The sequence below is a fragment of the Peromyscus californicus genome, unplaced genomic scaffold (genome assembly GCF_007827085.1).
Source record: "Peromyscus californicus insignis strain IS unplaced genomic scaffold, ASM782708v3 Scaffold_14__1_contigs__length_90479793_seg_2, whole genome shotgun sequence".
Taxonomy (NCBI): domain Eukaryota; kingdom Metazoa; phylum Chordata; class Mammalia; order Rodentia; family Cricetidae; genus Peromyscus; species Peromyscus californicus.
Window position 1 is genome coordinate 61,537,735 of NW_026294436.1, and position 25,168 is coordinate 61,562,902.

General features: G+C 41.4%; 2 protein-coding genes across 19 annotated transcripts in view; one reads left to right on the forward strand and one right to left on the reverse strand.

Moving 5' to 3' along the window:
- The window catches only part of Cep170 (centrosomal protein 170), a 95,501-nt gene extending 83,165 nt beyond the window's left edge, over nucleotides 1-12,336 (reverse strand). For 4 of the 11 annotated variants that reach the window (XM_052737742.1, XM_052737739.1, XM_052737737.1 and 1 more), the window contains exon 1: nucleotides 12,150-12,331. The gene's annotated coding sequence lies outside the window, so the exon portion shown is untranslated. Of the gene's footprint in view, nucleotides 1-11,801; nucleotides 11,826-12,149 lie in introns of those variants that run through there. The other 7 variants (XM_052737741.1, XM_052737732.1, XM_052737735.1 and 4 more) reach the window with 6 other exon arrangements.
- A 677-nt stretch (nucleotides 12,337-13,013) lies between these two features.
- Nucleotides 13,014-25,168, forward strand: part of Sdccag8 (SHH signaling and ciliogenesis regulator SDCCAG8) — a 201,267-nt gene continuing 189,112 nt past the window's right edge. For 7 of the 8 annotated variants that reach the window (XR_008218004.1, XM_052737743.1, XM_052737744.1 and 4 more), the window contains exons 1-2: nucleotides 13,014-13,325; nucleotides 23,631-23,783. Coding sequence is in view for 6 of the 8 variants with exons in the window: in XM_052737743.1 (XP_052593703.1) it covers nucleotides 13,259-13,325; nucleotides 23,631-23,783 (220 nt within the window). In the remaining 2 variants the exon portion in view is untranslated. Of the gene's footprint in view, nucleotides 13,326-23,617; nucleotides 23,784-25,168 lie in introns of all 8 variants that reach the window. The other variant, XM_052737749.1, reaches the window with a different exon arrangement.

The window sequence follows — 25,168 nt, forward strand, 5'->3', positions numbered from 1 at the left end:
AGTATATTAAAGAGAAAGTAAGCCAGGCGCTGGTGGCACACACCTTTAATCCCAGCACTTGGGAGGCAGAGCCAGGCGGGTATCTGCGAGTTCGAGGCCAGCCTGGTCTACAGAGCGAGATCTAGGACAGGCATCAAAACTACACAGAGAAACCCTGTCTCGAAAAGCCCCCCAAAAATATAATAAAATAAAATAAAAATTTAAAAAGAGAGAAAGTAACCCAGACTCAGAAAGAAAACCACCGTATTTGCTGTCATATGTGGATTCTAGATTTTAATTTTGTTAGAGTCCATGTGGCTCATGAGACTAAGAGAAGGACTATGAAGGGGAGAGAAGTTTGGGGTAGGAGGAAAAACAGGTTATTAAAGTGTATGTTAAAAACGTGGAATGGGATCTAGGAGGCAGAGAAAGAGAAAGTGCGGGGGTTGGGGAGGGGAATAAAGGAAGATCAATGAAAGAAAGTATATATGAAAATGCCAGAAGGAAACCCATTACCATATTGTTATTAAAAAAAATTTTAAATGCTGCTTATAGTTACATGTAATTCAAATTGAGAACTGATGTCAAGAGGGGTCTGAGTGAAGTAAATTATTATAATGGAGTTTTGAGATGGACAACAGCATTGCCACAAAACTAGGAAATAGTGTATTGTGCAATCCATGCCAAAACACTGACTTCTTTACAATACATACCTAGTGTATAATTAATGCATGCAATTACTTGAACTAAGTCACATGTTAAGGATAGTCCATCCTTATGCTCTGGAAATCAGCTGGCTGATTCATCACCAGATGGCTTTACACAGAATAATGTTCATCTTACCCTGCAATTTCTGCTCTTGCAGAGAAATAAATAGCTGGCTATCAGTCTTCAGAGCGGAAAGGGCTGTTCTCTAACCTTTTTATTTTAATAAAATATTATCATTTATCATGTGACAACTTTTTTTCAGTTATTAGAAGGTAGGAGACACAATGACTTCTAAGGACCACTGATTCCCTGTTTGCAGAGTATATATGCTTTTTTCCCTAATAAAACAAATGAAAATTTAAAGAGGAAAAAGTGATAAATTTCACCTTCCAAATTTGTCCTTCGACCACCAGTAAAACTCATAATTAAATAAATGTAGTAAGTACTGCATGAACTAGCTCATAAGACCTTATAACTTGTATTATGTCACTCTCCCCTATCATGTCAAACATTTCAAAGAAACATGAAAAACTTTAACTAAAGGCACACACTTCTGGCCCTGAGCTCAGGCTCTAACAGAAAATACATTTGAAATTAAACTCTTTGATTTTGATGTCATGTACTTGAAAATGGAAGAAACAGCTATAGCTGGATTTCACATATGGACTAAGGATCAAGCAAAATGCCACCCAGGTTTCAAGAACAAATAGACACAATTTTCTGTGACCCTGTAATATAAGAGAATAGCACTGATTAACCATTTACCATGTACTGGACATTTTTCTAGGAATTTTATATGTAAGAAATGAACACATATTAGTATAAATATATTGTCTTAACAAAATCCTGGTTTTCTTGAAAATGAACGCAAATATTATAGACCAATTCCCAAGAATACTTCAGCATTACAGATATTTGAAAAAATTAATACATTTTTCTTCATTTCCAAAAGTGGAGAACCAAGACAGAAAAAATACCTAATCTTATAGAAGCAAAGATAAACAAATAGCTAACTAAACTAAAGCAGTTTCCCTGACAGAAGATGAGGAAAGAAAGAAAACAACCCAAAGAGAAAAGGATGACGTAGCAGTTTAGGGTGGTACTCTTTTGGCTGGACAGTCAGAGGATGACTTAGCTCTGGGAAGTAACATAGACGTACAACATTGAAAATTTCAACTCTGCTGTATAATTAACTTGAGCTGGGACAGATAATGAAAAATACTCTTGGGAAAACTTCATTTACTTTAAACTCCACCCTCATTTGTACAGTCCCTCACAAAAAATAAATCTGCAGCTGTGCTGTTTTTGGATTCCTACCAAGATACTGACTCCACACTCATGTGAAAAACTCAGCAGTAAGAATAGTTTTTGCAAAAAAATTGCTTTCATATTCATGATGATTTTGGAATAAATGCTCCAAATTTTACCTTTATTATCTGCCAAGTAAATCAAGGATTCTTCTTTAAAAGAAATTAAAATAACTATAGACCAAGAACAAATGTAATCTACAACGTACATTTGAAATAGCATTAATGTTAAAAGGTCCTACTTCCCAATAAAAATTATGATGGCATTCCAAGTACTGAGCCTTATGATGTATCTAACTTCACTATATATTTTCAAAAGAAAACGTCAATTTGATAAGAAAAGCTAGCAACTTAATAAACTTCCTTCCTAAAATCACTTTTATTAAATCCTCAATGTCCTGCTAGAAAAATGCTACACCTTTGCATGACCGAGGTATTAAAAGTTCTTTCCAAGATTTCTGTGCTAGTTTATGAAAAACAAAGTTGTTTTTTTTTTTTTTTTTTAGAACCATGTAACATTTGTTAAACAGGTGGTTAGTGGCTACTATAGCTACTCAGCTTCACAAACAGAAATCACACGCTTATTTATATGAATGAGGGCTTCAGTTAAGTATTTTTTATCTATAGTAGCAATATGGATAAGTTGATAACAGAATAAGGTTAGTTTGGAGGGGATTAGTTGAGGGTTGGAGAAAGCGTTAGCTCAAAGCTTGCTTGTTCTTTTCTTCTTCTCCCTGGCATCATGCCCCTTTCTCTACACCACAAGAATGCTATAAAATGGTATGCCAAACTGCTCAATGAGACAGAACCCACAAGAGATGAATAGTACTTCTACAGAATCAATGAAAAGTATTTTTTTACTTCAACCTCTGTGTTTCCTCACATCCAACAATAATGAGGTGGTATCCTACTTGAGGCTATAAGGAAAGAGATATCTGTGATTAAACATTTATTTATTTATTTTATTTATTTATTTATTTTCGCTGCAAGCAGCAGGAAAACATAATGGAATTCAGCTACTGTTACAAAAGCTACTACTCAGAAAAGCCATGGTTTAAGAAGTCTTGGTGATATTTTAGCTTTTGTATATATATTAGCCGATTCCTGCACTGATTTCCTTGTATGCTATATATGCTTCCAAGAACTCCTAACAGTGTATTTTATCTGAAATACCTATCATGCATGCAAGGCCAAATGCTCTCTTGAATTAAGGTAAAATAGCTCAGACCCTCTTTTCTCATACAGCCTTAGTGATATTTATACTAACATTATAGACTCCTAACATTTACCTAACCACCTCTAGGACCGTAGTCTGAGCACATAAATGATCTTTTTCAGATATATTAACCAATTTTAGCTCTTAGTTGACCTCCTCCTTTACCACTCCCCTTTTGGGTTGTAAAAGAAAGCCTGACGGTCACTGCCTGAGGAAAACTCTTGTCTGCCTTTATGACCCTGAAAGAATTCAAGCCTGGTGACCTTGCTTTAGCTAGAGCACTGCTATTACATGGGTATATAACTGTAAACCTCAGAGACTTAAGGGGATTTTTTGAGGATTTTGACTGGAGAACTAGATGGAGAACTAGAAGAATGAGATGGAAGATGAGGAAGAGCCAGATGGGGAAGAACTAAGATGAGAGAATTTAGAACTTAGAGGGGACAGCAGATAAAGGTAGAGAAAAATCAGGCAAGAAAGGAGCTAGACATGGGAGAAGAACTGAAGCTGTGTAGACAGAATTTTATCCCAGAGGAATAAAGTAGATGGACAAAGAGCTCGGTGTACTTAGATTCTTTTCCTGAAAATAATTCTCGCCATTCGTATGTAGCTTCTCTTCTGGGCCCCTGGGAAGAAGTTATTAAGACTGATCCTTATTAATATTCGGGATTTTTTTTTATAATAAGCCTCTGAGAAAGTAGCCTATCACTACTAACTCAACATACCCGATGAAACTGACCTTCTGAGATAAAGTAATAGACTCAATATCACACAACTAGTAACACTTCGGCACCACCTGATCAATCCTCACCTAACAGAACACCACTGCCAATCCCCCTAAAATCGGCAGTGCCCTATTTGTGAACAAATTCTGTTCAAGGATACAGGCAGCTAATTTACAGGAAGAAGGATTGCCAGCGTTCTAATTAACAAATGAGAATGGAGAGAGGTCTATTAAAGTTATTTGTAGCCGGGCGGTGGTGGCGCACGCCTTTAATCCCAGCACTCGGGAGGCAGAGCCAGGCGGATCTCTGTGAGTTCGAGGCCAACCTGGGCTACCAAGTGAGTTCCAGGAAAGGCGCAAAGCTACACAGAGAAACCCTGTCTCGAAAAACAAAAAAAAAAAAAAATAAAGTTATTTGTTCAGAGACCACTAGTGAGAGGGTACTTTATTTCTTAAGCTGTATTCAAGTGATTAAGCGTGACACAATGACCAAACACTCTTACCTTTAAACTTCCTTTCTTCCCTTGGCTTCTGGGGCATCACACACTTGTAATCTTCTCATATCTCTGACAGCATTTCAATCTTTCCTGATGCTAATGTTCCAATGTAGGAGCATGAAGGGTCCCAGCATGTTGGGCCTCTTGGCATCTTAATTAACTTCCTACCTAAGTGATCTCTTCCAGTATACTCGTGGTAGTTAAATTATACATCTTTAGTCCTCTCCTCAGAATCTGTGTCTTATATATCCCATTACCTACTTGACATGCTCACTGTAATGTTCAATAAAGATTCATAACTTTACATGCCCAACTCTTGATTCTGTAAAGCCAGACACGGACAACTTTCATTACTACCATCACAGTTACTCTAAACAAAGTTAGTCTAGATCACTCCAATTATTTCTTAGTCCATCTTATTCCCATACTTGCTCCCCTCTAGCTACTCTCTATAAAACAGGACAATCCTTTCAAAGCCCTCAATAAATTCCCACGGCACTTCAATAACATCAACCAATAAAAGCACGCTCCAATCTTAATTCCTCCTACTCCTCCCTCCTCTCACTCACCTCAGGCACAGTGGTCTCTTTGTTCTCAAAGTCACCTACCCCATTCCTTGAGAACCACACTGCATGTGAGAGTATTCTCTACCCAGAAACCTACGGACCTTTTTTCGCCTACCTAAGCTGCAATGGTAAATACCTGGGGTAGGGTGGGTGATGGGCACTGTTTCTGAAGACTGACTTCTCAAACACTAGAAATGACAGCATTCAAAATACAGTGTGTAGTGAGGCTTTCTTTCCTGTCAAAGATGGAAGGAGGGTTCAGATTATTTGTATTTGTTTGAATTGAGGGGTACATAAAATATAATGAAGTTACTTAATTGCATCTTAGTAAGTGGTAATTATTTACAAAACAGGGGTAAGAAGGAATTTACAAACCATGAATTAAAAAATTAACCATTTGTATGTAGACACCTTGAAAATTGAAAAAGGAAAGTCGACCACCACTCACTTTCTTTAATTTTGATAATTTTATTCAGAATCCTTTGCCTTTCCTTTCTGTCAAATGGCGGTATGTTCTGTCAATGCTATTTTTTTATTCTGATCTAGTTTCCATGCTTAATTGTGCAGCTACAGTCTAAATGCAGTTGTATAACTGTTGTCCTCATTTCCAGCCAAGCAGTCTCAAGTTCTGTCACATTCTTAACAATAGCAATACCTTTCTTGGTTCTGGTAAACTCTAATTCATAATATCTTTCCTTACTCAGCTTTATTATCATATACTATTATCTACAGCCTCCAAACTCCTAGCTTCATCTAGTTCCTCTGTTACTCAGGGAAATAAGAAAACAAACCAAAACTATGCAAATAATTTTCATTACCTCTGTATCACTTCTCCACCCCCAGCATATTTTATGTGGCATTGATTCTATTTATAAATCTGGATGGCTTTATCCTTGGCTATGACAAGAACATGGACAGGAAGGATTATGACAATAGAGATATGGCTTATTAAATTTATAAATGCCCGAAAGCCAGGAAGGGAAGCTAATCCCTTAGATGACAAGACAGAATCAAGATTCAAGAAAATCTCAACAGATTTTTAACTATAGTCGCATTAAGACAGATAAAATTTAGTAGCAGGTAAGGGTAAATCATTGCTTCAGAAATATCACCTATGTTATAAATGGAATATGTGAGACCTGGGTAAATCTAAGGATGTTTATATAGACTCCATCAGTTATTTTAAAACATTTCAAAAAACAAACTAAGAACCCTAAGGCTCCTGATTTTCTAATGGTTAAAAACACTAGAACAAAACAAAGCCCACAACCAATATCAAAGAAAACAATATTAACAATCTCAGTTCCTAAGAAAGATCTTTAATATTAGAAAAGCAGAAGTACAGAATTTCACTCTGAATTACAAGATGGTAACTTTTAAGAACCATATGATGCCCCTTCCTCCCCATCTCTCAGAAATTAGAAAAACATTACAGTTGCTAAAGATATGACACAACTCAGACTGGAAACAAAAGTACATGGCTTTAAATAAGCCATCGGTCACTAGACTGCGCAGCCAGACCATAACTGCAGAATGAAATATGGAAATTAGACTGGAAAACAAGCACAGACTCAACTGTCTCACATCAGTTGGTAGAGACAAGAAAGATGGAGGAAGCCGTGTAATATGAAGTTGCGAATGGTAATTTTGAAAAAATTTTATTGAGAAAAGTCTTACTGTTACTGTTCTTAAGACAGAGCTACAACTAACAGGAAGTAGTCAGATAGGAAAACCAGCACTAGATTTTGGGCTTTTTTATACTTTGGTATGGTTGACTATCACCTCCATTCAATTTCTCCCCCATCCCTTTGTCCTCACTGCCTACTCTCCATCTCCAGTATTCCAACCCTTAAAAACCCACATGTGTTCTACTACCTTCCCTGTCCCCTAAAGAATCGTGTTTTCCTCTCATGGGCTCCTTTCTAGTGCCCTAGGTTCTGTGTGTGTGTGTGTGTGTGTGTGTGTGTGTGTGTGTGTGTGTGTGAGAGAGAGAGAGAGAGAGAGAGAGAGACCAGAGAGACAAAAACATAATATATTATGTACTTGTATGAAAATGTCATAACAAAAGCCATTATTATAATTAATAAATACACTTATATAAAAACAGTAAAAATTATAATAGGGCTCATTTGAATTTATCTTTTGCTCTCCCGGAAGAAAGACAGTTACTGTCCCAATTGATCTCATTTTGCCCCTCCAGCATATTCTCTCCAGAGTCCCTTTTCCACAATATCTTGAATTGTAGGAACACTGAGCCCTGTTGTCTTACACTTTCTGAAAAGATCCTAGGCTGCTCTCCTAAGAAGGAGCAATCATCTCCTAAAAGGAACTGAGCTGTCCCTTCAAGCAACAATGATTTCTTGGTGCCAACAGGACACAGCAGAATCTATCAGATCAGTCTGGCTAATACTGTTTGATTATGATGTCCCTGGCTCCCCACTTCGTCTTTATCTTATATAATTCCAGAGCTACTTTAGTCTTCATCCAGAAGACAGGGATTGGTATGCTGATTCTCTTGTTCCTTGCTAGTGTAGCCACACTGAAAAAATTCCTTTCTGGTTTTACCTCACTCCTCTCTACTCCCCATGCAGCAGATGGCTCAATCTGGGTTAGTTGGGACCTCTTCTGGCCTAGGACTCTGGTAACAATCTTTCATTAAACTTTCTGAAAGTTAACTGGGCTTCCTTTCAAGTCCAGGGAAGAGTTTATGGAGAAGCTGGATCTCAAGAATATTAGCAATGTGTGGGCACACTGTACAGAAGACTTGTAAAACGCTTCTAACTCTAGCATTTTATGAATGACAGTAAGGGAATAGGTATCATCATTAAACTTACAAAGAAAGATGCGTCAAAAGAATTTTGGCTTTGGTCAAAAAGACAAAGGTTTGGTTAAAGACTTTGTAATGTGTGTCATAGAAAATTATTAACTAATTCTGTGCTTCAAGTTTTATCAAATTTGTAAAAGAGCTTATTAAAATTTTTATGTGTTTTATCTGCATGTACAGATATTGACCATGTGTGTTCCTGGTGTCAAGTCCAGAAGAGGGTGCCTGACTCCCTAGAACTGGAGTTACAGGCCATTGTGAGCCACCACATGCATGTTGGGAACTAAACCTGGGTCTTCTACAAGAGCAGCTAGTGATCCTAACTGCTGAGCCATTTCTCCAACCCTTAGTTTTTCAACTTTAAATGTGTCACATGATACTCTGATAAAGAAAAATGTTGCAAAAACTGCCATTTAGTAGGTGTTCCATGCAGTGGAGGTATTATTCACTTTCTCAATAATACCATGCCCCCAAAGAGAAATGTTTTCTACAGCAGCACTTATTAATTATTAGCGCACTAAAATGGCTCCTTGTTCTCTGCCATGTCTCACTTGGTTTTCAGTTCTATGCGATGCTGGGGATTCTTTCCTACTTCTATTCAGTTGCCATTTGTATTGTATGTAAGCAATTTAGACGACATTGGCACTCCTCCTGTTAGTTTCTTTTATGCTTTTGTTTCACATGTAAAAGGGTTTCATACGTTTTGGCTATGTTACTTTGCCTTAAAACAGTACATACCCTGTTGCACAATCATTTCAACCAAAGCAGTTAATATATCCAGTTTAATCAATCACAGATGTTTTCCTATTCTTTTTATAACACAAAAAAAGTGAACTCATTACTGAACACATCCCTCATAAAACATTAGAGCAAATAAATCAAAGCTCACTTTGCCATGGGTAATTACTAGAAATCTTCATTGTTAAGGAAAAGTAAATGAGAAAAAAATGGTCTGAGGCATTTACTCCACTAAACATGACCCTATTTTATGTGTGAAAGAGATCAGTGTTTAATGCTTTAATCATTAGCTACTCATCAAACATTGGTGGTATATAGCTAATTCAGAATAACTTACAGCTATAGTTATTTTACAACTTACCATCACCTATCATATTCTAACTAGACTAGTACACTGCTTAACAACCTGATGTTTAAGACAGAAGAAAAAAGTCATTATGCATTACGTAGTAAAAATATTTATGAGGAACAGAATTTTGTTGAGTAAATAAACCATACAGGGTCTGGTTAAAGGACTTGCTGGGCAAGCAAGAAGACCAGACAGGGTTCAGATCACCAGAACCTATGTAAATGCTGACTGGGCACGGAGACCTGTGTAGGAAGGTACGTTAGTCTCAAAAGGTAATGATGGGGGATCTCTGGAACAAGCTGGCTAGTGACATATCCACAAGCTCTGGGTTCAACAGAGATACCCTGCCTCAAACTGAACAATGTAGAAAAGCAATCAAAGAAGATTTTAACCTCAGGTCTCTATGTGCACAGACACATGCATGCCCTGACACATGTAAACATACATGCATACATGCAAACACACACACACACACACACACACACACACACACACACACACACAGAATGTAAACCCATACAAATAAGAAGCTCAAATATAGAGCTTTTATCACCAGAGGAGCAATATCTGCTTACTAGCAGATGCAGTAATACACTTTGAGTTTTGATCCCCACCAGCAGTAAATAAAAAGAAATGAGAAAGTGAAACAAGTTACTAAGTACAGAATTTTAAAAACCACCTGATACCTGCATTAGCATGCAGAAGTGATACTAATGTTCACAATGTAGATTTCATTATTCTAATGCTAAAATAAGAAACATGAAGATTTTACACATGTATTCCACACAAAATAATTTTAGGATACCATGAAATTTATTAGTAAAATATATTTAAAATTTTACTGAATAAAATTCACACATGAAATCTAATTATCAATTTTTTAAAACTGGCTGAAACCTAAGCCCGACACATTGTCGAACACCTTTTATCCCAGCACTCAGGAGGCAGAGGCAGGTAGATCTCTGAGTCTGAAGCCAGTCTATCTACCCAGCAAGTTCTAGAACAGCCAGAGCTACACAGAGAAACCTCGTCTCTAAAAAACCAACTAACAAAGCTGGGTGGTGGTGGCACACACCTTTGATCCTAGCACTTGGGGAGGCAGAGGCAGGTGGATCTCTGAGTTCTAGGCCAGCCTGAACTACACACAGAGTGAGTTTCTGGACAGCCATGGCTACACAGAGAAACCCTGTCTTGAGCCCACCACCCAAAACAAACAAAAAATTGGCTGAAATCTTATACATTCTAAAAATAACATTAAGATTGAGCAGAATGAAAGAACAGAAGTTGTATTTTAATAAAATCTCCATTTTAGAGCAAAATAAGCCTCTCAAAATATGTTATCAAAAGGTAAGTTCTAGTGTAAGTTGAGAAGAACATAATTCACTAATTAAAGAAAAACAAACATCATTAAGTTCTTGTGTGTACTTTTTATTTTTACACAGGTTATAGAGTTATAGAGTTGACCACACTATACAGTATTACTGAAAGTCAGGACATATTACATTTTGGTTATTAAGTAGGGAAGCCAGTCTGTTTTTACAAAAAGCACATGTTAAGACATTTTCCCTTAGTCTATAAAGCTCAAGCTCCACTTCAGTATAATTAATAATTTATAACACAACACAATTAATACAATTGTTGAGAATTGCGTTTAAAAAAGAAAAAAGAGCACTTAGGAGCATGTAGGAAATGTTCTATATATTTGTGCAGGGCAGGGGACTAGGGCACACAGAAGAGAGCACACTGCAGTAGAGATCCTGGTTTTGTTCAGCTCTGCCTTCCATTGCTTTGGGTAGGCAGACAAGGCAGCCCACTTTGCCAGTGTTAGTATCTTCTTAGTTTCTGTCAGGCCCACTTAAGACTCCCGTTTTAGGACACCAAAGTTTTGTAGTACTTACAAAAGGAAGAACTAAAAGCATCCCTGGTTTTATTGTTTTAAAACTGTGGGGGGAAAAAAAAAACCTTGCTATTTCTCAGTGCTGAATTCCTCGGTCTCTGAAGGCCAAGTACATAGGACTATATCCATAAAGACTCAGGTTCTGTCTTTATAATGTAACTCCCATTATCCCTCCACCTGTCCCTCAGCCTGCTTCATCCTACCGTCTGCTTGTTTTAAGCAGAAAGGTTGGCATAGCACTGCAAATACCGTACGCTAAAGATTCAAATCATTTTAAAGGATGCATTTTCAACTAAATGTATTGTCTACATCAACGAATTCCTCTCCAACGGTTGAAATTTCATCAACAGAAAAAAATCCAATCAATTTCAGAATCTGCAATACACCCGGCCTATTTCTTGTTTTGTTTGCTTTAAACGTATCCTACCTAATGTATTCCCTTAGGAACATGAACGCATTACCCACCCAGTGGAAAAAATAATTCTGCTGGTTCATTTCCCCGCTCAACAACAGCTTCGCCGTTAGGCCTACCTAGCCCAGTCTTCATTGTCACCTAGTAATTTATATTGATCACCTTGGCAGGCTTGGGCTCTAGCAGGTACAGCTCGTCTTCTTCATATTTTGGGCAAAAAGAACAACAAAAACCAGTAAAAACTACTCAAGACCAGAAAACAGAGATCATATGACTTAGGACACATTTCCTTGTCTTCCCTTCCGTGTGTCAACGCAGCTGCTACTTCTCCCCCTTGAGTAAAATGGAAGGGGGAACAGATCCAAACCCTACAACCGAATCTTGGGACAATGAAGCCGACAGGAAGCCACTCGCTCCTCCCGCGGGGTTTACTACCCAGCCCGAGGCGACGTGGGGTGCCAGTCGCGCGCGGGGCAGGCTGCGTGACAGCACGTCTTCCACGCCCTCCCGACACCACCCGAAGGCTCGTCGTCCGACCTCCCCCCCCCCCCCCCGCCACCCGCCCCACACACCCCGACACCAACCCTACAAAAGGGATGGGCGCCCTGCAAAACTCGGGTCCCCAGCGGCGGCCGAGCAGCCATTCCCTCGACGCTCCGCCCGCAGCGGCTGCTGCACAAAGCCGGGAGGCAGCTGGAGAGGACCGGGGAGCACGGGAGGGAAGCCGGCCCGGGGCGGCCGGCCGCAGTCCGTGGGGGAGGGGAGGGGAGGGCGGCGGCCGCCGCGCGGGGCGTCCGGGCAGCGCCCCTCGGCCTCCAGGCTCGCACTTCCAACCCCGCCGCGGGCCGCGCCCCGACCCCGGCCGCAGGAACCGAGGAGGACGAGGATGTGCAGACTCCCCGGGCCGCGCCGACCCCGAGCGCATCACTTACCCCTCACCGCGGAGAGGGACCGGACCGGGAGGCGGGGCGCGGCGCGTCCCGTCAGTCTCTGCCACGCTGTCCTCCCCCCCACCCCGTCGCCGTTGTCGTCGTCGTCGTCGTCTTCGTCGCCGCCGCCGCCGCCGTGGAGCTCGGGCCCCCTCGGTTCCGCTGGGCAATAACGTTATTCCACACACGCCCCACACATAGCGGGAACGGCAGTGAGCGGCAGCTCAGTGCGCAGGCGCCCCGCAAAGGGCAACCAGCCAGGTCCTCTCCCTCCTCTTGCCGGGGCCCAGCGATGCCTCACTGCGCAGGCGCCAGACCCAGACAATGAAAGGGGGCTTTGAGGAGGGTCTCACCCACACGCTCGCTCAGCCGCCCACTGCGCAGGCGTGCCCTCAAGACCCGCTGGAACAATGAAGAGCTGCCTGGCTGGAGTAGGACCGCAACCAACCAGGACTACGATTCCCAGCGGGCAGCGCGCCAACTCCACGCGGAGGGCGGGGCGCTGGGCATGCTAGGAGTTGTAGTGTCCGCCGCCCTCACCGTCCGGCGGATGGGAAGATTTACAGCTTCATTTTCTAGGGAAAAACAATTTTGACAGAAATCCTAACTCAAACAGAGTTTACAGTCAATCCTTGAGAGGGCTCAGGGATTAACTCCACAACGACCCATTTTGCAGAGCCTCGGCCTTCACCGGGCCCCTTCTGTCAGCGGGTCGATCCAGGTGGCTGGAGGATGGCAGGATAGCAGGACTAACCCAAACTGGGCAGAAGGGAAAGGGCACGGCCTGCCAGCCCGTCTCTTGGCAACGGGCTCAGGCCGCTAAACTGCCGGAGTGGCGCCCCGAGCGCATAGCCCTCTGGGAATCGTAGTGTAGCTGGAAGGCTCATAGGACTCTCGAGGGTGCAGGCTTTGAGCCTGCGAACTACAACTCCCGACGATCATCATGAGGGCCAGGCGGTAGGAAAAGCCCCCAGGAGCTCGGTCCGGGGTTCCTGGCTCCCTAGTGACAGCAGCGACAGGAAGCAGGCAGGCATTCCCCAACCCCCAGCGCTAGGCCTGTTCCTGGAGGGGTGCACTGGACACTTTCCCGCATAACTCCCATCTCTGACCCCATGGCGAAGTCCCCAGGGAACTCTACCCTGGAGGACAGTCTGGGGCAATACCAACGGAGTCTCCGGGGTGAGTTGCTCCGAATCTCAGTGCCTAGCTCCAGGGTACCCTGGGCAGCAGTGGGTGGTTTTCCTAACACTTTCATTGAGCACCAGCCAGGCCGTGGAGGAAGAAGACGGATGTTGGTCTGATGTTAAGGATGAAATAGTTTGGTTTTGGTTGTAGGGTTAAGCAGTGTTGTTACCTCTGTTCTTATGATAACCTGACCCAACAGGGTACCTACATCTTGATTTAGGTGTGTGTCAACTAGTACCATGACAAACTTGTGGACATCTCTATGCCACTTTTACCCTGTTGCCATACTTTGCTGTTTAATCCCATAAATTTCTCATTCATAATTTTTTACACATTCAAATTCTGGTTTCGTATACTGAATCTTACTTATGAGACCAGAAACATAACACTAATAGTTATTTGAAATAATACGATACTTGTTGATCTACATTATTTTCATATAGCAAAACATTTAAAACTTTATCTTACTAATGTTCCCAATTTTACATGTCAAGAAATCAAAGCCCAGAGACATTGAGTTGTAGGCCCAAATCCACACAGTTGCTTAGTGGCAAAGGCAGGTATTGAATTCAGACCTATCCACCTTCAAAACCTATGTCTTTCTTATTAATCAAGTCATAATTACTATAATTGAAGCCCTATTTAGTTCAGTCACGTTTTCTGAGCAAAATACCAGAGGAATGATTATTTGGCCAGGTGGTGTCTATACTTATATTTAGCTCTGTCATCTTGAAAACAGATATAACCTCTGGAAACTTGAGACTTTGCTATATAGAAGTTGTAGTGTTAATTACACCATGATTATTGGGGGAACCAATGAACAAAATAAATTATGAACATACCACGGTGATTTTTTTGTTTTAGACCTTAAAAAAAGTGTTCATCCATAGCAAGAAATGTGTGTTAGGGGCTGGGAATGTGATTCAGTATTAGAATACTTGTCTGGCATGTGGAAAGGAAGAGAGAAGAGATGAGCATGTCGTAAATATAGGACATATAAAGTAAAAAATTCACTTAAGACTTGATTCTATTGGTTGTGACACACCTTTTCCTAGTCTGCATCTTCATAACCCCATAGGTTATGGCCAACAGTTAAAATATTTGAATCATTGATAACCTGATTTAATCAGCAAATAATAATTGAATGCCTGAGTTGGGTTGCTCATACTAGGTCATGGATTTGCAGTGAGTCCCTATCGCTGTGGAGTCTTTGAGCCAGTGAGAAAGACAATAAACAACACAGTTGCAGGTTGCTGTGTTTTCAAATGAGAGTGACAATTAATGTTTGACACATAAAAACTTACTAAGTGTTAGCCACTGACATTTGCTTCCTTCAAGATTTAAAATTCTTTTGAGAAGACTGGAAAGTTGGTTTCCTCGTGACTCTTGCCTTTGTAGGCCTATTGTTTATCTTCTGTATCAATTGATGGTGTTAAAGATTGTCAGCATCCTCAGTGTTCAAACTATTGGATGAAGGAATTAAATGTGGTCCTTGGCCTATTGATATTTCAAGAGTTGTTGGATACCCAAGTAACTGCTTCTAACTTTTTATTTGGAATCAAGAAAGATACTATAAATGGTTGTAATTTTTTTAGATTGATAAATTTTTCCAATTTTTTTGTTGTTTCATTTAGTACTTCTGCGACATAATTTTAGGCCTTTATTTAACCACTGGGGGACTATTTAATATTAATCATTTTGATGTAGTCATGTGGTTGATCTGACTGGGACAAAAGAGAATGAAGAAATGACAGATGCAAGTAACATCCAGCTGGGATGGAATGGGCCATGAGCTCAGATAGAGAAACAGCAACCATGGTCTGGAAACTCAGCAGGAATAGGGGGTTTCTATAGGGGAGCAGTATGGGATTGTAGTCATCTGGGATGAGGAAGCTGTGGTCTGTACTTCCTGTGTGCACTGGTTTTAGCTAAAGGTCAGCTGTATCCATACTTGGACCAGAGGAAGACTGCCCATTCTCCAGAGCCTGACCTGGGGAAGGCCTTGTCATTCCGATGTATCTGAGACATTGGAATCTTTGACATGCCTGTCCTCATGTCTAAAGTACACAGTCACTCAGGATTTCATCTGCTCCCCACGCTTTGAGGGATGATTTAATATTAAGCATTTTAACATAGTTAAGGGGCTAATTTCAAACTAATTTTATAGAATTGGGTACTTAGCTTGATGGAGTAGCACCTTCCTAGCCTGGACAAGGTCCTGAGTTCAATCCCCAGAACCATAAAAAAATAAATCTTGTAGTAATAGTGTAGTAGTACTGCTATTGCTTCCAGTAATTATAACATGAAGTTCTAATTAAAATAAATTTAAAATTTATAATTAGTGTGACAGCCACTTAAGGTGAAAACATTTCCCCAATGGCAAATGTGAGGTATAGAAAAAAAGATGAACATTTAAAAACAATTAAGCCATAATTTTAGCAATGATTCCAGAAGTGGAACTTGATTTTTCTCCTGGTTTTCAGGATGTACTGTTTATTGATTTAATGACTCCTTACTTGTATTAGCATATACAATAATATTTAGAAGGAAACAAAACAGGAGTAACCCTGAACTTGAGTAGAGTCAAATATCAGTTACCACTTTCAGAGAGAATAATTCCCTTTCAAGTAAACTTTTGTTTCTGAATAGTCAAACTGTGGTGAATATGGCGTCATTTGTTATTTCAAGAGTGCTCAATATTTAAGAGTTGTGGTATAAAATGTCTTCCCTAGTTCATGCATACTGGAACACTAGTAAAGTAATGGTCTTTTATTCCTATTTATTCCTGAGACTTTAGAACAAGTGTACATTCACTAATTGGTAGTATCTCTTCATTCTTATGAAATAGTCATATGAACATTCAAGTTTCCAGCGTAGTCAAAGTGAGCATATCGTTGGTGTCCTGGAGCCACAGAGCTCAATCTAGGACTAGAAGGATTTTGAAGGCTTCTTGGTAGTGTGGTTAGGTGTCCATTTACTTTAGGTAGACATCAGTCAAAGTACACAGTGGCTGGGAGACTTATTTGTAACTAGGGCATCTGCTTCCTCTGTTATAGCTGCCACAAAATGATATGTTTGAACACTCGGTCTGGAGTTGGTGGCCCTGTTTTGGGAAGCTGCAGAATGTTTGGGAGAGTCCTAGCATCACTCTATTTTATCCAATAGATTATGTTCCCCAGTTATTCCTTACTTTGGGTTGCCTGTGCCCTCGGTGAGAAACTGGGGAGGATTCTGTGTGGCACACACCTGGAATCCTGTTACTTGAGAGGTTGAAGCAGGAGGCTGAGCTCTTTGCTTCTCACTTGGCTGCAGTGTGAGCAAGCTGAGAGTTCCTACCACCAGAAAGTGAGAGGCAACTCTGTGCCACACCGGCCAGGATACATAGGGACCTTTGCGAGTCAAAACTCCTTCTCAGGTTGCTTCCATGAGATGTTCAGTCCCAGTAACGAGAAAAGTAACCAATATATCCTTCATTTACGTTTTGTGCATTGCTTAGGGGTAGCCCTGCAGTAGAGCCTAGTGAGTCAAGGGTCAGTTTAACTCCCACCATTGAAATAAATGAGGAAACAATTTCAGTGCATAATGGAATGAGGACATGAGATGAAATCAAGTAGTTTATAGCCAAGAAAGTGGAAGGACTTCAGAATTACAGTCAACCCTGGATGTTTTTGGTGTTACACATTTGCACATGCTGTTCCAGTATTAGAGGACTGAGACTGCAAGGTAATGTGTCTGTCCCTACCAACAGAGCCATGCTGCATTCCCGGTACACAGTGGGGTGTGGATGCAGTTTAGTGGCGGCATCATTTTCACCTGAGCAGATGATTCCTAGCCACCCAAATTTGGCTGAGTGGGCATACTGTTCAAACAAGCTTGTCTTTGACAGGAACACATACTTTCTCTTTTATATACATTCTGTATGCAGTTCTCCCCTTTCCCTTCAGAACACTGGTATTTCAGCCTCCAGATGCACTCGGAGGAAGACTATGACAGAGGCAGGAGAGAATGTGTGACTAGGAGCCAGATCACTGAACTTCCTGTCACTTTGCTGATTAGCATTTGTGTGACCTTGGACAAGTTCATAAGTTGGATTTGGATTTCTGTTTCCTTGTCTGTAAGTTAGAAGCTTGAACTAGATGTGAGGACTGTTGCCTGTAGGAGCCAAGACGACAAAGGGTGTCGAGGACACATACTAGGGAAGGGTCGGCGTGTGGTCAGACTCTGTGCTTTGTGTTTTTCATTTTCTTCCTGGCTTCCTTCTCCCCCATGTCTCCCTTCTGCTCTTTCTCTAAGAAGGAAGCCGAGCATAAGCACGTCTAAGAGCCTAGTGTGCCCTCTGTCACCTGGAGTGCTGGTGACCTTTTCCCTGCTCTGAAGGATGAAGACTGTGCTCATGTCTTATGAAACTGGAAGGAAGGAGTTGAAGAAATGCATTGGAAGTGAGAGGGGCTATGGCAGGAACAGGAATCTTGAGGACGGTCCCTTTCTTCGTCTTTGATGTAGGTGGAGAAAACTGGAGAGGATGTTGATGGGGTGTTTTACTTGGATGTAGGGAAGAATTCACATCTGCAGGAGGGTTGTGTAACAGCACTGCTAATTGAGAGGTTTGCATGTGTGCCAGCTAGCAGTGATGTCATCAGGACCTTTGGCTCACTTAAGAACACATGTTTATCTGCAGGGAAAGTTTCTCTTTTTCTCAGATTTACTCATAAAACGTACATTTCTTCTTTTCTATTTCCATAAATATTTTCCTGATTTTTTTATTCTTTGCCATGTGTTATTTGTATTTATATGTCTGTAGGTACACACATACACCACACGTACTCATACACCTTGGGGGGATGTAAAAATAATTATGAGTGTTTTTGTTTATATACTCACTTTGTTTTTAGTGGCTCCTTTGTTTTTCGTTTGTTTGTCTGTTTTGTTTTTTTACTAGAACAAAAATCAGTAAGCAAGGCATGGTGAAATACACCTGTCATTCCAGTGCTGAGGAGGCTGAGGAGTTCTAGTTTAAGGCTACCCTGGGTAGTTGAAAACAAAGAAACAAATAAATCTTTAAAGATTTGTACTTCAGTGACATTACCAGCCCATGGCCAAGTTTTCCTGTGAGTCCAGAGGTAACGACAGTACCCTGCAGTGCACTCTGCACACATCTCGGCAACCTGGACCATGATGGAGTTAATTAATCCCACTGGAAAGTTTGGAGGAGTGGGCCTAGAGCAGACACTGCATCAGGCCCTAGCCTTGCAATAAAGTGGGCTAAATACAAAATTTGATCTCTTTATTACGATAGAAATATGAAAGACTCCTACATTGACGGTGGTGGCCTTTGGTTATACCCTGCTCTATAGTGCTAAGAACAGTGTGCTGAGCTGCCCAGTCCGTCAAAAGGCTGTTGCTTTTGCAATATAACAGTGTGGTGGATGTGGTGGGTGGGACACTGACAGTGGGACTAGCTTCTCAAGGCTGAGCAGGAGCAATCTTGATTCGTTGATCTCAACCAGTAATTCTCAACCAGGGTCCATTTGTCTGGCAAGCAACCATTTAGTAATGTCTACAGACATTGTTGATCTTCACGACTGGGGGTGGAGGGGAGTATTGCTGGCATCCCATGAATAGAAGCCAGGGACGGGGCAAAGATGCATAGTATGATTCCTGTGACAAAGTTATCAGGTCTGAAACACTGATAGCACTGTGTTCAGAAACAATGTTGTAGCCATTGCAAGAGACTCAAGAAAGAGTACTTACAATTATGAATGCAGACTGTATTGTCTGGTGATTCTACCCCCAGTCTTCTGCCAGCCCAGGTAGAATTAATTCACTATTGGTGAAAGGCCCAGGTGCATTAGTCCACCCTGCTGGTGCCAAGGAGGTGCCCGGTGCGTACCACAGGATGGACACAACAGTCTCAGAGTGGCCACCTCACATCTGTCACTGGTAATCTTGCAGGCCCTGCTTTCTTACAAAGATTACACTGTTGTTGAGGCTGTCTTTCCCTACTGGTGCCATCTGCTTCAGCACGTTTTCAGCCATTAGAGTTAGGATCACCAATTTGTTGAGACTTTTTTATTTCTGTATCTTTTATTCGCTTTCACTGTTGTGCTGGCTGCTTACAAGACTTGGCTTTGTCTGACTTTGGAGGAGGCTGTTTCTCTCATGGTTTTGCTACCTGTTGGTTCTCTAGTAAACCATGACAGCTGTCCTCTAAACTGAGCTGTGTTCCAGTCAAGTATGAACAGGCACGTTTTTCTTGTCTTCCTGTGGTTTCATTTTTCTGCTTGTCTGCCTAGCCTAAGCCTGTGTCGGGAACTGCAGGGCGTCTCATATCTCAGGCTAGGAAATGGTTGATTGCATGTTTCTTAGAGACAGCTGGGTACTTTACAGGATGAGTCCTCACCCCTGACACCAGGACAATTCTCTTTCACATCACCTAGGCAGATGGAAAATGTAGAAATTAATAATTGATTAGATGAATGTACTTGCTGGTCTTACACTGAGTGGTACTTGTGTGTTTTGTTCAAAAGCATGTCAACGCCACTCCTAGCTGGGAGCTGTTGGCCGGTCCTGTGACTGGGGGAGGGGTCATTCTTCTTCAGTGGTGTAGCAACTGGTAAGCTGCCATGTTCCTAAGTAGCTTCACACCCATACTCTCGCAGGCAATCCTAATTAAACCCAGGGGTTCCTAAAACAACAACAAAATAGACCACATTTGAATAGAGAGGACTTTTCCGGGAGGAGGAAGGGGTCTAGAGGGAGTGGGAGGGGTGAGGGAGAATAATGGATGTTGAATATGATCAGAAAACATATGCATGCACATAACTGTCGAAGTTTAAAACTATCTTTTAAGAAGTTAACATTGATTAAAAAAAAAAAAAAAAAAAGCTCAATGGTGAGCCAGGAGTTAAAACTTAGGAGGAAGAGAAATTGGACTGAGAAATGAGTGAGACACGCCTTGATCTCAGTCTTTCGCTTTAAGAACCTGCTCATCGTATAGATTGATGTTCAGATAATGGACTGCAGAAGTAATGTTCGCTTCAATGATTTTCATGTGATCTGTAGGATGCAGAGGTTCTATTTGCATTTATCTTCATAATTAAGTTTATCGACAGCCTGTGGTTAGTGCTGGAGAGAAGAAATCAGAATGTATTCTGAAATAGGCGACTGTCCTCTGAGAGCAGAGGAAGTGGAGAGTCTTTCTGGCTCTTGGTTAGATAAAACTGTGGCCATGAGCAGCAGGTAGGAAATGATAGCGGGACCCTCCCGTCTAATCTAGTTTCCTTAAGTGTGAGGAGCAGTGAGCTGCATCTGCTGAGTGGTGGATTATGGGAGGTTCCGTTGCAATGGCTTCAGCTGAAGAGTTATGGCAGTTCATCTGTCTCGAATTGTCTGAATTTATCCCTCAGGATTAAGTCAGTTTGTCAAATCACAAGCATGCTGCTGTCGGGAATTGCAAACACTTAGTATGCTTTGAAATGTTACATAAAATGATTTTAAAATGTCATTTACCTCCTTGATCTTGGTTTTAGGATGTAGTTCTTGCAAAAATTCCTTCTCTGAACCTCACAACTGAGTGACTAGTTGCAAAGACAAAGCAAATAGACCAAAATTCACCTTTTGAAGGAGGTGAATTGTTGATCTCAGTGTCTTGTAATTTCATGTAATATTTTTGATGCATTTTAGCATGTAATGTTAGTGTGGTTCTGAAAGACTGAATAAGAATATTAGAAACAAGATTAAAAGGGTTACTGCAAGTTGACGTTCAGTATGAGGATGTTGCCCAGCATTCCCTTAGGCCCAGTGTCCAATCTCTAGGACCACAAAATAAATCAATATATAAAGCAGAACCTACCATTGTTGTAGTCTCCTGAAAGAGCTCGACCTATAGGGACTTCCCACTGTGCATTTTTCCTCATGTAAGGTTTCCCCTTTTCCTAATATAACTTCTTAGATCTTCATTAGAGTACCTACCCTAATAAAATAAATATTCTTTGTCTTAGAAATGAAGTCATTTGATAGCTCTGTGGAACATACTTTAACGTTAGTCAAACCCTCTGTTTCCTTTCTAATGGATGCTCTAAAGGCAAGTGCTTTAGTTATAGATTTAAGGGCATAAATCTAAATGTCTAAACTATATTGTGTATCATAGACCACTTTGATTTTCTTTTTCCATTGACAAGTCTTTTCAGAAAATACTGAGTTTTAGAAAACTGCTGTTGCTCCTTGTATTGCTAAAACCAGGACTGTATCTAATCTGGACTTTGTGAAACCCAGAGTGAGTAAGAAGAGACCAGACCTGGCTATCAGTCAGCACCGGGTGTGTGTTCGGAGGAAGGTCTGTGGGCAAATCGGGTTGCTATGGAGAAAACAGTAGTGATAAATTCACCATGAAGACAATAGGATTTCACCATTCGTCTCAGACAGGAAAGGCTGCTTCTTTTTAGTGTTATCTATGTAGAGGGTGAGTTTCTCTAAGTAAAGAAATTGTATTACATATTTTGTAACATGGGGTATTTTTTTTCCTGTTAAGTAATAAGGTTATTATATTTGGTTCTAAACTTAGAAGTTAATGACATTGGAAACAATGCAGAATGTATGTTTATAAATGTGTTTTCATGGATGACTGATAATGAATTAAGCCTTTTAGAAGTGTGTGTGTGTGTGTGTGTGTGTGTGTGTGTGTGCTTATGGAGGTGAGAGGATGACCGTGAATGTCTTTTCTCAATTGCTCTCTACCTTTATCTTTTGAGACTTAGATGGAAACTCATGGATTCAACTAGACTGGCTGACCAATGACCCTCAGTGATCCACCTCTTCTGTCCTACATCAGCAATGGGCTTACATGTGTGCTCTGCCATATGCAGCTTTTTATAAAGGTTCTGGGGATCTGAACTCAGATCCCCATGTTTTCGAGCAGGCACTCTACCAATTGAGTTTTCTCCCTAGCTTCATTTTCATGCCATTACAATTAAATGGTCTCTGGAATCTTTTAGAGGCTACACTGAGCACTTAGGCGGAAGATGGGTAGAGTAGAGGAGCTTCTTATAGTCTCAGGGTCTGTCCCCAACCACTAGCTTCTTTATATTTCTCTCCAGTAGTGTGTGGCCAGCTGTTAAATAAACAGTTTGAGGCAGAGAAAGCAAACCTTGCTGACCCTTCTTAAAGGTGAGATGTAACTGTCACTGTAGCCTGTCAATGCAAATTGAGGCCTGTGAGGAAGTGCAATGTGACCCTGAGGCTATTTTTAGAGATGAGCTATCATAACAGTATACCTTAAAGGATTCCATCATAGACAGTTTATGTCACTTAGACGCTGGTTAGTTTCACTTTCGACTTGGGATGGTCATACATACTAACCTACTGTCTGTGGGTAAGATGTAGTGAGCCAGGACTGTGTGGTAGTGGTTGCCACTGTGAGCACCCAGCTGTCCACCTTGTCATCAGAACGAGGTCAGGCAGTTTGAATTCTTTTGGTGAGGCAGGGATGTTAGGTCTTCAGAGAAAGTGAGGCTTCCCTGGGCCAGAATGGTTCTGTCCACTCACCTCCTATCTTTGGGTGGGATAGGCAAGTCTCAAGCACTGAGGGAAAGGAAGAAACCTTCCCAGGCTGGTGACTCTTTTACCATAAAGGGAGCTTCAGTCCTTCTTTCTGGTTGTATCACTGTACTTGCTGGTTTTGTGTGTCAGCTTGACACAAGCTAGAGTCATCAGAGAGGAAGGAGCCTCAGCGGAGGAAATGCCTCCATGAGATCTGGCTGTAGGGCATTTTCTCAATTAGTGATCAGTGGAGGAGAGCCCAGCCCATGGTGGGTGGTGCCATCTTTGGGCTGGTGGTCCTGGGTTCTATAAGAAAGCAGGCTGAGCAAGCCAGAGGAGCAAGCCACTAAGCAGAACTCTATAGCCTCTATATCAATCAGCTCCTGCCTCCAGGTTCCAGCCCTGCTTGAGTTCTTATCCTCCAGTGATAGACTATGATGTGGAAGTGTAAGCCAGAAAAACCCTTTCCTCCCCAACTTGATTTTTGGTCGTGGTGTTTTGTTGCAGCAATAGAAACCCTAACTAGGTAGTCATATTCACAGAATGTCCATAATAGTGTGAGCAGTAACTGTAGCGATTCTCAAGTTTAATTTCTGTGAACTTCGTCTTTTCTTACCTCCTCTGTTATAGCCCTTAGCTAGCTGGAGCTAGCATTCTACTTTTTCTCATAAGGTCCCCCTGAAACTGATACTCATTTTGAGGATACTGCCTGTGATTGCCACCATTTTATTGGCCCTGACTTTCATCAGGCTTTTGTTGCAGAACGTGCCAATAGAAGCCTTCACCAACTGAAATGTGCCCTGAGAGAAGCTGATGTCAATGTGGAAGAAGATGCTCTGGATCCTTCCCCCAGCGTCAACATAGAAAATGAGGACACCGGGGTGGCCTGGCACGAGCTGCAGCACAGCCATGCTGGTGAGTGTGACTGTCACTCTGAGCATGAGTGGCACATCGTGGATTCTCCCAGCTCCACAGAGTTCAGTTGGCCACTCTACTGCTAAGTTTCTTTCGCTGTGTGACAAAAGAGTGATATAATTCCTTCACTTACCTTTTTTCCTTTGACTTCCCAAATCCTACAGACTTAAGTCCAAAATCGTTGGGACGAAATAACAACATTTTCCTAACCTACTTCTCCAGTCAGGTTTTTCCATGCTGTCCTCTTAACCACCTTTTCACGGGCCTCATCTGAACCATCTGTCTTAGAAAGCAGCCATCTCTTAGCAACCCCTGACTGTGCATCCATAGCTTTATACCGCAGTTCCTCCTGACTGTAATTTCTGACACCTCTCCATTCTTTCCCTCGTGCTGAAGTCCTCTTCACTACTGCTGTTAGTGCCTATGTGAAAGCAAGTGCATAATGTTGTGCTCCCTATCCAGGAAGCTTTGTGCACACTCTAGGTTTACATTAAAACCTTATATCTACTGCTCTAACTATTTTGCTTATTAAATTCTTACTTAAAAACTAGTTTTTAAAATTTTCATTCTTTTCTTTGTGTCCTTAGCCAATACAAAGTTCTTATTGCCTAATATTAGTTTAAGCAATATTTGCTGGATTGATGTTTGGTAATAAAATGTTAGTCTACTTTCCATCACTATAACAACATCTTAGATAAACAAACTTATAAAGAATATTGTAGCTGAAGTTTTCCTGGTTCTGCCGGCTCCAGCGACCTTGCGGCTGCTTGGACCCAAGTAAACACACAGAGGCTTATATTAATTAAAACTGCTTGGCCATTAGCTCAGGCTAAACTATTGACTAGCTCTTACACTTAAATTAACCCATGATTCTCTGTGTTTAGCCACATGGCTAATTATCTATGTTTAGCCACATGGCTTGGTACCTTTTCTCAGTTCTGCCTTCAAATCTTGCTTCCTGTGTCTGGCTAGTGACTCCTGACTCTTGCCAGAATTCTCTTCTCTGCTTGTCCCACCTATACTTCCTGCATGGCTACTGACTAATCAGCATTTTATTTATTAACCAATCAGAGCAACACATGCACAACATACAGAGTGATATCCACAGCAGAATATACTTTTTCTTTATGAAACAAGGTCTTCCTATGAATGCCTGGATGGCCAGGAACTCTCTGTGTAGACCAGTCGGGCTTGAACTTGTGGTCATCCCCCTGCCTGTGTCTCCCAAGTGATGATATTACAGGAGTGTGCCAACATACCTTAATGGTTTGTTTTGCTTAATATTTTTTACATGTTTTAGCCCATCTTTGGCCATGTGGTAGGGCAGTTCCTCCAGGTACCTACCTCATTCCAGGAAGGGAAAAAGAGGAAGAAGAGGCAGATCC